Source organism: Nansenia antarctica, assembly GCF_963989245.1.
Source record: "Nansenia antarctica genome assembly, chromosome: 4".
Lineage (NCBI taxonomy): Eukaryota > Metazoa > Chordata > Actinopteri > Argentiniformes > Microstomatidae > Nansenia > Nansenia antarctica.
Genome location: NC_137689.1, coordinates 16,417,581 through 16,430,080, shown reverse-complemented (window position 1 = coordinate 16,430,080; position 12,500 = coordinate 16,417,581). Strand labels below are relative to the sequence as shown.

Genomic DNA, 12,500 nt, shown 5'->3' with positions numbered 1-12,500 from the left:
TGTCCTGGGCTTAGCATGTGCACCAAACAGGATGGAGACCACTGAGGTCACAGCAGAGCTGATGAAAGGCAGCGCTAGACAACATGGAGCGAATACAACGGTATACAAGCACAACGCTATAGAGGAGGACTCTGGTGGTGGAGTATCAAGGAGTTGACTGGTCAGTCCTGCTATAATGACGGGGTTCAACACAGGTCACAGACAGAATGAGGGGTAGGGACAGCCATCTGAGACCATTACACAGACTGCTAACTGTGTTTTATCAGCACCCTTAGACATTGCGACACCAGCGTCTCTGTTTAATGATGTACTGTAGTGAGGGAGGAGTGTACGGCTGGTTGGGCTCCTGAGGGGGTGAGACTGCTCTCTGGTTTCATGAGAGGATATGTGGAGTAGGACCGCTGAACGGTCACAATGAACGCTTCCAATCTTCAAAAAAGTCCTGGAAAGCATTTTAATCCCTTGGCTACATGTCTTGTGTAATCCCTTTTTGCTTTAAGCCTTTGATAGAGGAGGGGAAAGAAACGTGTAAATTGTGGGTTATTGTAATATGCACTTAATGCATATTATATAGTGGTCTCTGCATATTGATCTCCTTTCATAGAGAGGGGTTTCACATGAAAAACATTGAGCAACTGTTCTCTTGGAAAAGAACGTACTGCGCCCTCTCCTTTGTTTGAACTGGGGCCTTATAAGCCGCAGTTGAAGTCAATAAAGTCAATATGCAACCAGCTCTTGAATGAGTCAGATAAGAGGAAGATAAAGCATGTACAGAACATGGTTCCCATGGCCTTTTTAGTGAGGGAACTAACATGTCACACTATCACTGTGACCAATCCACTACCCCTGTTGGACACAAACCACCAATATGTTATCTTGGCTGGTCTTCTATGAAGGATGGAGAAGTGAGCCTCTCTGCAGCTGTGAACAGAAGTGAGTTCATGCGGAAGCCGTGGTCATGGTGGTCCGGCGCTGCATAGTTTAACCAGCCGTCAGTTATAAAGAGAACATCACAGCCTGCTTCCCCTAACCAGTTTGACTTCACAGATGTATAATGACAAGCCACACACACACAAACCAAATATCTTGACTGCAGGGCAGGGTCCGGCTCTTATGCAGGTCTTGATGTGGTTTTTGAAGAGAAACAAACCCATGAGATTTCCAGTTTATAAGATGGCAATCAATGTATAATGCATGACACTGAAGAAAATCCCCCCGTCCTCTGGATTGATCAAATATTTAACATGTGTTATTGTGTTGTTAAAAGAGATGACCTAAATCTATGAGCAATTGGTGGAGATGCGTGCAGCTTTTTTTAAATTTATTTTTATTGACGCTTAGCTTACTGGCTGTAACAGACTGAATGAAACCAGTTGTTTATAAAAGGCACTGGGGAGCTGTCTCTAAGAGAGGGTTCAGGGTGGATCCAAGGGGAGCTGTCTTTTTGGGAGAGGGTTCTGGGTGGATCCATGGCCACCCGTAGATGAATCAATACTGAAGACAACACCTGGGATATACAGCAGGCGCAGTCCTTAATGTGGGGTCACTGTGTTATATCAGTCACAGAGTGCAAAAAAAAAGAATATGAGAGAATTGAGTGTGTCAAAAATAAACCCTTGATAGAAAATAAAATGCAATGATAACCCTGACCCTTCCACAACAAACAAATAGACATGCTGGTATATATCTTTACTCAGAAAACTGAAGCCTATCACATGAAGCATCATTTCATACAATTGAACCATTTCCACAAGACTGACACAGCATGTCAGGACAAGGACAGTCATAATCCTAGTGTAGTATAGCAAAGTGGCTGGGCTTGATACCAGTAGGGGAATAGATGCTGCCACTCTGTCCTTGAACTGTCTCCAGTTTCCAGTCGTATCCAGCTGAAGAAATTTATATTATCCAGAAAATTACATTACATCTAATACATAAGTATGGCAATTCTGTAAATGTAATCCAGGCTTCATTTCAGAAGGCCTGTTCAAATGTGTCTATAAGAGTAGTGACAATTGTTCTAATAGTGGCACAGCTGGTGAATTAGCATAACAATGCATCGATTTGACTCATTCACAAACTTTGGCAGCAATGGATTATTCTACCATTATTATTAATAGTTCTCAATAATTAATTCAGACACAGTTCATTGGGTTTGATTGCTGGACTGTGATTGATGTGTAATATATTTTGGACCTAAGTGTGTGTGTGTGTGTGTGTGTGTGTGTGTGTGTGTGTGTGTGTGTGTGTGTGTGTGTGTGTGTGTGAGAGTGAGAGTGAGAGTGAGAGTGAGAGAGTGAGAGAGTGAGAGAGAGAGTGAGAGAGAGTGAGAGAGAGAGTGAGAGTGAGAGTGAGAGTGAGAGTGAGAGTGAGAGTGAGAGAGAGAGAGAGAGAGAGAGAGAGAGAGAGAGAGAGAGAGAGAGAGAGAGAGAGAGAGAGAGAGAGAGAGAGAGAGAGAGAGAGAGAGAGAGAGAGAGAGAGAGAGAGAGAGAGAGAGAGAGAGAGAGAGAGAGAGAGAGAGAGAGAGAGAGAGAGAGAGAGAGAGAGAGAGAGAGAGAGAGAGAGAGAGAGAGAGAGAGAACTTCCTCACTCACCAAAACAGTCTCTGCAGCATTCTGTATGCTGTGCTGGCGCGCGCCGGGGAGCTGAGCTGCATCACTGCACCTGCTCTCGAGGCTGCAAATAATCTCGAGACAGGAAGCGGCATTGAGAACGTAGAGAACCGCTCAGTCTCACCTTCGCATTAACGACATACTGGTTTCCGATATCGGGTGACTGACGTCAATTTGGTCAGAGAGAGAGGGGAACAGAGAAAAAGGACGACAGTAACCGGAGAGATTATTTTACAAACTATTTATTTTCATTCGTCGGGGGGGGGGGAGTTAATCTGAAAAGAAAAACAGAGTGAAATAAATATAGTAATACTTATCATAATAATGAATAAACATGCTGAGGATTTTTAGATGATGAAACATTGATCATAGGGCTGGCTGGGTCACCTTGACAGACGGAACATAAATCATTAAATCACTTCAATCAAGGTTGTTGGCGCTCGGGGCATGAGACTTTACCCACTTAAATAATGACAGAAAGATGATGAATGGGCGGCCAATGTCTAGGAGCCTACAGATGGTTGCCATTGTAAATAGACATAGGGGAGCAGCAACCGAATTCATATTTCAGTAATAGATGGCATGCTCTGTCACCAGTGGCTATCTATCTATTTGTCTTACATGATTGCCAAACCTTCTATGCAAATGCGTGCGTGCGTGCGTGTGTGTGTGTGTGTGTGTGTGTGTGTGTGTGTGTGTGTGCGTGCGCGTGCGTGCGTGTGTTGGGGGTGTCTTAATTGGGCTTAGCCTGTTGGCAAGTGCTGGCCAGTATTGTTACGTTTATGACTGTTTTATTCTTAAGTCTTAGGACAGGAAGGCCCCCTCCCCCCAGACCAAAGCGCTCTATTGTGACTGTCTGTAGGGTGGATGTGGTCTGCCATAAGACTGCTGGTGATCTATTTTTGGAAAGGAAAGAATAATAATGAAAGAAAATAGATGTATACAGTCATACGGAACAATACATGTCAGACCTGCTTGTTTTGCCTATTGATGTTGCCGTGCTTTATTGTGGAAATTAAATTCTTTCGAATTTCAAGATAGTTTTTTTACCTACAAAGTGGCTTTAAAAACACTAGTCTAAAGGTTTCCGTCGCAACCATAGAAGTATTTCAGAGGTTGAACAAAATCAGTGTGGGTGGGAGAGGGGGGTCAGAGGTGAAGCCAGGCTGAAACATGACCGTTGCTTTATCTTTGTTCCCAGGTGGCCAGTGGAAGAGACCAAAGAGAAGCGGTAGATGCTGAAGGGTGAGAGCTGATGGATGACAGGCCAGAGGGAACCACACACACCCATCCTCCCCAACCAAGAAGACAGAGAGCTGGGCTCTTGTGATGGTCACACTCCCCTTCATTGTACATGGTACCAGCAGGGGCCAAATCAAAACTGGATCACACCAGAACTAGAGCACCCCAGAATAGACATCTGCGAAGCTGGAGGGAGTCCCAAAAAGCTATTGTGATGGGTGTACATTTTCCTACCCTAAAACTTATTATCAGATTGTGGCACTTTGTAGGGTCATTGAATAGTCCAAACACTTGTCACTGGTGTGGATGAGGACCAAGTTCAGAAGTTCCTTTACTCATCAGGATTTCTCCACTACATGGCCAGCGCTCGAGTGTGTGTGCGGGTCACCTGATCGTCATCCCCATTGGCACCACAGAGAGAAAGGTGGAGGTCCGGCTCAGAGGGAGACACCACACAGAGAGGTCTGGGATAGTGAGGAGAGAGAGCTGGAGGAAGTCAGAGTCTGAGGCACCATGCAATCTGACGACCTCTTCATCCGCAAGTTTCGCCGGCAGAGCCCGCGAACCGCCCTGACGACGGTCACCTTTGACTCCAAACGGGACGGAGGCGTCCGGACACGGGTGGTGGCTGAGTGGCCCCCCAGGAGGGACGGCGAGGGGACCGATGGGGAGAGCCTTACTCCCGGTCGCGTTGGCCTGAACCTACGGTCGGTGGGCCGGGGACACATCATGCAGAGAAGCAACAGCGACGTGACACTGGGCGACCTGGACTCCTCTGGGAAGGCGGGAGGGAAAGCCACGCGGGCGGTGGGGGAGAAGGCAGGTGTAGGAGCCCAGGGAGACTCAGGGGTGGTGCTGCACAGAGAGTATGGCAGCCTCTCCTCACTGGAGAGACAGATTCAAGCCCAGGAGCTAAGTGCTGAGGACCAGGGGGCCCTGCTGAGCCCCAATGCTCTCCGCTTCAAAGACCCCTTCCTGCTTCTGGGCCTGCAGGGAGCGCCACCCGAGCCCGACGGCTACTTCCGCGCCTTGTCCGCTCCTGCAGGAGACCCCCCGAAACCAGCCAAGCCCCCCAAGCCTGAGGGCCTGAGTAAGAAGGCCAAGCCCAGCCCCCCTCTGATCCCCCATCCAGGCCCTTGCGATAACCAGGGGGCCGGAACCTGGGTGCGGAACATTGCTCACTATGACGTTCAGAGCATTCTGCTGGATCTCACGGAAGCGGCCACCAACCGCGACAGCATCGGCCGCAAGAAGAACATCACCTCGGGGGCGTCGGCCGCCTCACAGCTGCGCCCTCTCTCCCAGGCCTCGCCCTCCTCGCCCTCCCAGGGTGGGGGTGGTGGTGGGGGGAGTGCGGAGGACCCTGAACAATCACTCCTGCTGGACGAGGGCGATGGCAATGACAATGAGCTCCTGCTCAGCTGCCCCCACTTCCGTAACGAGATGGGGGGAGAGGAGAGAGCAGGTCTCGGGCCGACACAGGGCAGAGGGGGCCTCTGGCTGAGCCTGCGTAACCCCAACGATGCTGTGTCAGTCCTGGAGGAGCCCAGAGAGAGCCACGTCCAGCAGCAGGGGAAGAGCAACTACTTCATAGAACACGCAGACCTGGGAGCCCATTACTACCGCAAATATTTCTATATGAAAGGTGAGTGCTATAATAATAATAATAATAATAATAATAATAATAATACATTATACATTATACATTATACATTAGACTTAGCACTTGTCTAGACACTCAAAGACGCTTTACAAACTGAAAAGATTGAGTAGTAATAATACAAATAATTACAAAAAGAAATAAAAGAAAGTATAGTATAATTAATTTTTAGATTACTAAATCTAAGTCTAAGTGACAATCTACTCTGTATACTGCAATTACACCTAGATTTCAATGTTATGTATCCCAAATGAAGATGTGTCATAACATTGCTGTCGAATTTGTACGTTCTGTCCATAAACTCAGATCATCAGAACTTCTTTGGCACGGATGATCGTCTTGGTCCAGTGGCCATCAGCTTCCGCAGAGAGGAGAAAGAGGGATCCAGTGGAGCCCAGTATAATTACAGGATCATCTTCAGAACCACAGAGGTCAGTCTACTGTACATGCACTTAACCAGACAGACTGATATATACACACAATGTGTGTTTACAGACAGACAGTTATTAACACATGTACAAGGCATACATACATTAAAATAGCACAGACATACACGTACATACAGATCAGTAGAGGCTGGTGGAGGTAGAAATAGGAGGGCGGGCTCATTGTAATGCAAACACGTGTTTGATACCATTCCTCATTCCATTCCATGCATTACAATGAGCTTATCCTATTTCTATCTCCACCAGCCTCCACTGATAGAGATTCACACATTCACACATTCATTCAGATGTACATTCATCTCATGTATAGTGAGTGAGGTGTAACCCAATGTTTACCGTCTCATTAATAAAACATTTTAAATATTTCTTTATTTCTCCTGTATAATCCTATAGTCCTAAGGATACAATCAATGTGTTTTCAATTGGCTGTGTCCGAGCTATTTCTTTTTTTTGTGTGTGTGTGATTTATTTACTGTAGTCTACGTTCAGTAGACTTCTATTTTGACTACATGATATGTAGGTATGTGCAATAAAAAAAACATATATATGTACAGTTTGACCTACTGCTCATTTTGTATTGTCATAAAAACTTGAATAAACAAAGATGTACATTGATCCTCTCTCACTACCATGGCCTTCCCCTCCCCAGCTGAAGACCCTGCGAGGCTCCATCCTGGAGGAGTCGGTGCCCTCAGCGGCCCGCCACACCACCCCCCGCGGCCTGTCTCCCAAGAGGCTGCTGGAGTTCATCATCCCTGACCTCAACCTGCACTGCCTGCGTCTGGCCTCCACTTCGCCCAAGGTCCGAGACACCCTGCTGAAGCTGGACGAGCAATTGGTGAGTAGGACGGCGTAGGACACTCACACTGATGCTAACAGAACTGAGAGATCAAGAGAAGGATCATATTACCCTATATACCATATATACCGTTAGCATCTCCACTAAGTAGCTTCATTCCCTCGGGGCAGTAGCTAGCATGGACAGTTTGTAAGCGGAAAGTAGTGAGTTCGATACCCGCTTAGGGCAAGGGCTCTACCCTGTCGTTCACTACAACATAATATGAATAGCCATGGAAAGTCATCTTACTTCAACATATTTCGATGGAAAGTTCATGCAAAGCATTCATTAAAAAAGTGTGTGTGTGTGTGTGTGCGTGTGCGTGTGCGTGTGCGTGTGTGTGTGTGTGTGTGTGTGTGTGTGTGTGTGTGTGTGTGTGTGGGCTGGGTTGAACCCTCCTGGTTCTTTGTTCTTAGTTCTACAATAGGATGTTGGATTCATGGATGCTTTGTCAGATGGCTCACATTTAACCTCCTATTGTCTAGTGAGATGTGTCCATCTCTGTATGGTGTGAACAGGCATTAACAAAAACAAGGAAGTTGTGTGCTGTATGATCACGACTTACTAGCAATGTGTTTTAGTGGATTTAGTGAAAAGTGGGCCCCTGAATAAACCTTCTTTCTCTCTCTCTCTCTCTCTCTCTCTCTCTCTCTCCTCCCCCCTCCCCATCTCTCTTTCTCTCTCTATCTATATCTATCATTCTCTTTTCTCCTTTTCCTTCCCTTTTCCGTGTGTGAAGCTGAACTTCCAGCGAAAGGTTGGGGTGATGTACTGTCGTGCCAACCAGAGCTCTGAGGAGGACATGTACAACAACGAAAGCTCAGGGCCCGCCTTCGAGGAGTTCCTCGACCTGCTTGGAGAACGTGTGCGGCTGAAGAGCTGGGAGAAATACCGAGCTCAGCTGGACATCAAGAGTAAGCTACCTACCCTGCACTATCTACAGACCAGATCGCCACATGTCACTGTCAAGGAAGGCATCATTGAAATCCACTGAACACAGAAGATAAACTTTATCTCCCACTATGTAATCTGGGGCCTGTAAAGGTGGGAGAGGAAGTGTTGTGTAGTCACTGTTCCCTATCTGAATGTCTATCACCCTGTGATCTCAACACCTTGCGCCACAGCGTAGCCTGAGTGACAGCTTTTTTCCCTCTGTGTTTACACTATCTTTAGACTGTCTGTCACTCTGTTTGTAAGCTGTTGATAGAGGCTGGGAGTGATGTGTTTAAACCTGTGTGTGTGTGTGTGTGTGTATGTGTGTGTATGTGTGTGTGTGTGTGTGTGTGTGTGTGTGTGTGTGTGTGTGTACACAGCTGACTCAACTGGGACCCACTCCCTCTACACACGCTACCAGGACTATGAGATCATGTTCCATGTGTCCACCATGCTGCCCTACACAGCCAACAACACACAACAGGTAAACAACAACAACAACAACAAAACAATAATAATCTGTGGCTTTAATGAACAGCAACAAGGGATATGTCTTGTCTTTTCACTGTTTAAATAGAAGATTTCCCAAACCAAGAATCACCTATGAAATTCATTGCATAAAAAAACATAATCTACTCGTTACCATTATTCTTCAAATAGAGAAAACGCTATACATTCCTCCATTATACCACAGTAGAATTAGGCTGTCATGCTTGAGTAAATGCCTCGGTGTCCCTCAATAAGCATGACATAGAAATCCTTTCATTCTCTCTCCCTTTCAATGTCCTCCCCCTACTCTGAAGAGGCATGCTCTGTCTGCCTTCATCCAGCCTCCCTGTTTGGCTGGGAGTCAGACTCAGTGTTGTCAGCTAATTCCCTGTAGTGATTTAGAAACACAACACGTCGCACATAACTGCACATGAAATAAGGATCGTTAGTGGATCAAATAACCAAAACATAGTAACGCCTCCCCTCCTCTCCTCATCTTTTTCGTTCTCTTCTCCTCCCTCCATGTCTCCCTCCCTCTCTCTTAACCCTTTCTATCTCTCTCCATTTTCTCTCGGCGCAGTTGCTGAGGAAGAGACACATCGGGAATGACATCGTGACCATCGTGTTCCAGGAGCCCGGGGCGTTGCCCTTCACACCCAAGGCCATCCGCTCCCATTTCCAACATGTCTTCATCATCGTTCAAGTGCACGAGCCGTGCACGGATCACACCTACTACAGGTGAGAGTAGCTCCTGCTGTTTAGCCTTCCTCTGCTGTTCCTCTCTACCTGCCTCTTATCAAGCCTCAACATTATGAACAAACTCTGTATGTTTGCGTTTTGAGTTGCATCCGTGTACGAAAGGCGCTATATAAATAAAGTTTCACTTCACTTCACTATGGTTTCTCCTTATACAGCCTTATCTGATGGTCCTTGTTGGAGAGCATTTTATTTGTTACTAATCTTTTTAAGACAACTGTTACTCGCTGTTTGTGGCATTTGTGGCGTGCACCCTGTTTGTGGCATTACGCAACTGTTACACCCTTAAGACAACTGTTAAACCCTGTTTGTGGCATGCGCATTGAAGATTACCGTGTAATCCTCAACAACACAGGTGGAAGATTTGAAGTCAGTTGTGGGTTTGCTTATCGAATGCATGTAACTGTAAATGGCAATGTGTAATTCCACAAACCACAATCATGTATAACATTTGTGAAGACAGTGTTTATGTAACAACAACCTCAATTACCACTGTAATTACTCTGTACCCTCTGTTTAGACATTGTTTACCATGGTAGAAGACTTATACCAAGACTTAGACTAAGAAGTGAGACATGATATCCTGTATTTCCAGAATGTTCATGTCTCTCCACCCATCCCCACCCCTACTCTCTCTTTCCTCTCTCTCCCCCCTACTCTCTCTCTCCCCCCTCCTCTCTCTTTCCTCTCTCTCCCCTACTCTCTCTCTCCCCCTACTCTCTCTCTCCCCCTCCTCTCTCTCTCCCCCCTCCCCTCTCTCTCCCCCCTCCTCTTTCTTTCCTCTCTCTCCCCCCTACTCTCTCTCTCCCCCCTCCTCTCTCTTTCCTCTCTCTCCCCCCAGGGTGGCAGTGACACGCTCCAAAGACATCCCATTATTCGGGCCTCTGTTCCCTAAGGGCGCCCGCTTCCCCCGCTCGCCTGCCTTCAGAGACTTCCTGATAGCCAAGGCGATGAACGCCGAGAACGCGGCGGAGAAGTCAGAGAAGTTCCGCTCCATGGCGACGCGCACGCGGCAGGAGTACCTGAAGGACCTGGCTGAGAACTACGTGACCACCACACCCATCGACTCCTCCACCAAGTTCCCCCTGCTGTCCCTGGGGGGCAAGCGCAAGGACAAACTGAAGGGGGCCAAGGGGGCAGAGCTGCACAGCGCAGGGGCGCTGGTGTGGGCCGTGATGGCCACCGGTGGAGAGGAGGAGGAGGCAGGAGGGCACAGGCTGCCCTGTCTGCTGGGAGTCTCCGCCGAGTCAGTGGTGCTGATCGAGAGATATACACGAAGGGTGGTATTCAACTGCTGCTGCCGCGATGTGATTGGCTGGAAGGCGGTGACAGAGCCGAGGGCCCAAGGCGGGCCCTGTCTGGATATCTTCTACGAGAGGGGGGAGGCCGTGTCAATCAGTGTGATGGAGAGCCAGGTGGAGGAGATTCGAGAGGTGGTGCAGAGATTGGAGGTGGGTCGGAAGGGTTTTGAAACACTGATGCTGAACAAATTATATGTGACAGCAGCTGGAGAAACCGGCAACACATCGGCAGTCGATCGAATGTTCAGACTTTTATTCAGAAAAATGGAAATAAATGTCAACGTTGTTGAAAATCAATGACACACTCACTAGTCAACTAACACAGCTTGTTTTGTGATCCTGCTAACAATGTAAAGTAGTGTTATAGTTAACTAGGTAGTAGTGGGGATTATTCACCGAATCCATTGCATTGCAATATTTTGGCTTGACTAGTGAGTGTGTCATTGATCTTCAATAACACTGAAATGTATTAACATTTTTCTGAATAAAAGTCTGAACAATTTGATTGGTTGCCGACTTGTTCCCGGTTTCACCAGCTGCCGTCACAGATTCCTTATTGATATGATAAGTAGCATTATTGATCCATCATTTCTGATCAGATAAGGTCATTCTTTATTGATGATATGCAACCGTGTGTATCTAACTCACTGTGGTGTGTGGTGGGTCCTAGCTGGTGACGAGAGGCTGCGAGGCACGGGAGGTGACCCCGCTGCGTGACGGGGTGGGCCAGCCGGGCTTCCTGATGAGCGAGGAGGGCTTCGTGACAGAGCTGCAGCGGTTCGGCTACGCCGAGAGCGGCGGGCTGCAGCTGGGGGCTCGCGTGGTCCGGCTGTGCGGCCACGCCCTGGTGCACCTGGGCCCAGAGGAGAGGTCCAGGCTGCTCCGCACTGCCCACAAGATCCACATCACAGTCATCCCCCCGGACGAGAACGGGAAGCCTCGCAGGTCAGAGGGAGGGGAGGGGAGGGGAGGGGAGGGAGGGAGGGGGAGGAGGGGTGGTGAGAGATGGATGACGATAGAGGGAAACAGTGAGGATTGAGGAGTGAGGAAGTCATGGAAGGCCAGACGCGAGGACAGAGAGAGAGAGACAGCGATGGATGGGAGAGGGGGTCAGGGGGTAGTAAAGTGTAGTGTGGGTGGTGAAGACAGAGGGAGGTGTTACAGGGAGGGGTGAGGGCACCGTCCTGAGGTCACAGCTCAGTCTGTTGTTTCGAGCATGCTGTCGTCAGTGCCCCACCAGCTGGCTAACCACCAATCAATTCCTCTAACGGCCACTGATGATACTGGCCCAGGTAGTGGCAGCTTCCAGCACCCTTTGCATTCTCCTAATGTCAGGCAGATGGACAGTGCAACTAGAGGCGGATAAAGGAGGAACTGCTCAGAAAGCTGCCTCACTAAACAGGAAATTAGGGTGACAACAGTGTTCTGAACGTCAAACTGGGTGGCAAAAAAAAAAATCCTGAGAACATCCCTCATTAGTAGGTTCCATTTTGACAGCTACAACAAAAACAAAAGAAGAAGCTTGTTTTTGAACAAGAACAAAACGATGTTTGGACTGTCACAGCGCTGTCACATCTTTTGATAGGGAACGGCTTTCAAAGAGAGCTATGTTTTGGTTCTTAGATATTTTTCCTCATTCCCCTCCCCCCCATGCATGTTGCTCTGAGACGCTGCTCTAGAATGCTGTATGAACACAGCCTCTATCTTTCTATGATAACATCTCGTTTTGGTATCTCTTCTCTTGCTCTCTTGGGTGGCTCCAGGAGTTTCTCTGAGTTGTACCAGAAGGCCATCCAGGATGCAGAGCGCAAGCCGGGGGAGGGTCAGTCTGGAGAGGCCTGGGTCCTGGACGAGAGGCAGGAGGAGGAGGAGGAGGAGCAGGAGGAGGAGGAGGAGGAGCAGCAGCAGGTGGAAGAGGTGCAGGAAGAAGGGGAGCTGGAGGAAGAGGAACGGGAACAGGGTGAGGGCAAGGAAGCGGAGACGATGGAGGTGGTGGTGGAGGGAGAAGAGGCTGAGGACAGGCCATCTGAGACAGGACAGAGTGCGGGGGAGCAGAGCTCAATCCTCTCCCCAGCTGGCCTGCCTCTGTTACGGGCCACCTCGCTGCAGGAGCACCCCCCCAACCAGACCCAGGAGATCACTCCCTCTCAAATCACACGCAGCTACTCCTTAGAGAGGCACCCGCCCTGGGATATATGTGACGGGTATGTCCCCCCACCCCCA

At 48.3% G+C, this 12,500-nt stretch overlaps 1 protein-coding gene across 1 annotated transcript in view; it reads left to right on the top strand.

The window, feature by feature from the left end:
• Positions 1-4,367: 4,367 nt before the first annotated feature.
• The window catches only part of sipa1 (signal-induced proliferation-associated 1), a gene marked incomplete at both ends in the record, with an annotated part of 15,058 nt that continues 6,925 nt past the window's right edge, over positions 4,368-12,500 (top strand). Inside the window, 10 exons of the mRNA XM_080529116.1 lie at positions 4,368-5,499; positions 5,821-5,945; positions 6,610-6,798; positions 7,538-7,712; positions 8,112-8,215; positions 8,801-8,958; positions 9,818-10,427; positions 10,948-11,222; positions 12,041-12,150; positions 12,352-12,481. Of these exons, the coding sequence (XP_080385242.1) occupies positions 4,368-5,499; positions 5,821-5,945; positions 6,610-6,798; positions 7,538-7,712; positions 8,112-8,215; positions 8,801-8,958; positions 9,818-10,427; positions 10,948-11,222; positions 12,041-12,150; positions 12,352-12,481 (3,008 nt within the window). The remainder of the gene's footprint in view (positions 5,500-5,820; positions 5,946-6,609; positions 6,799-7,537; positions 7,713-8,111; positions 8,216-8,800; positions 8,959-9,817; positions 10,428-10,947; positions 11,223-12,040; positions 12,151-12,351; positions 12,482-12,500) is intronic.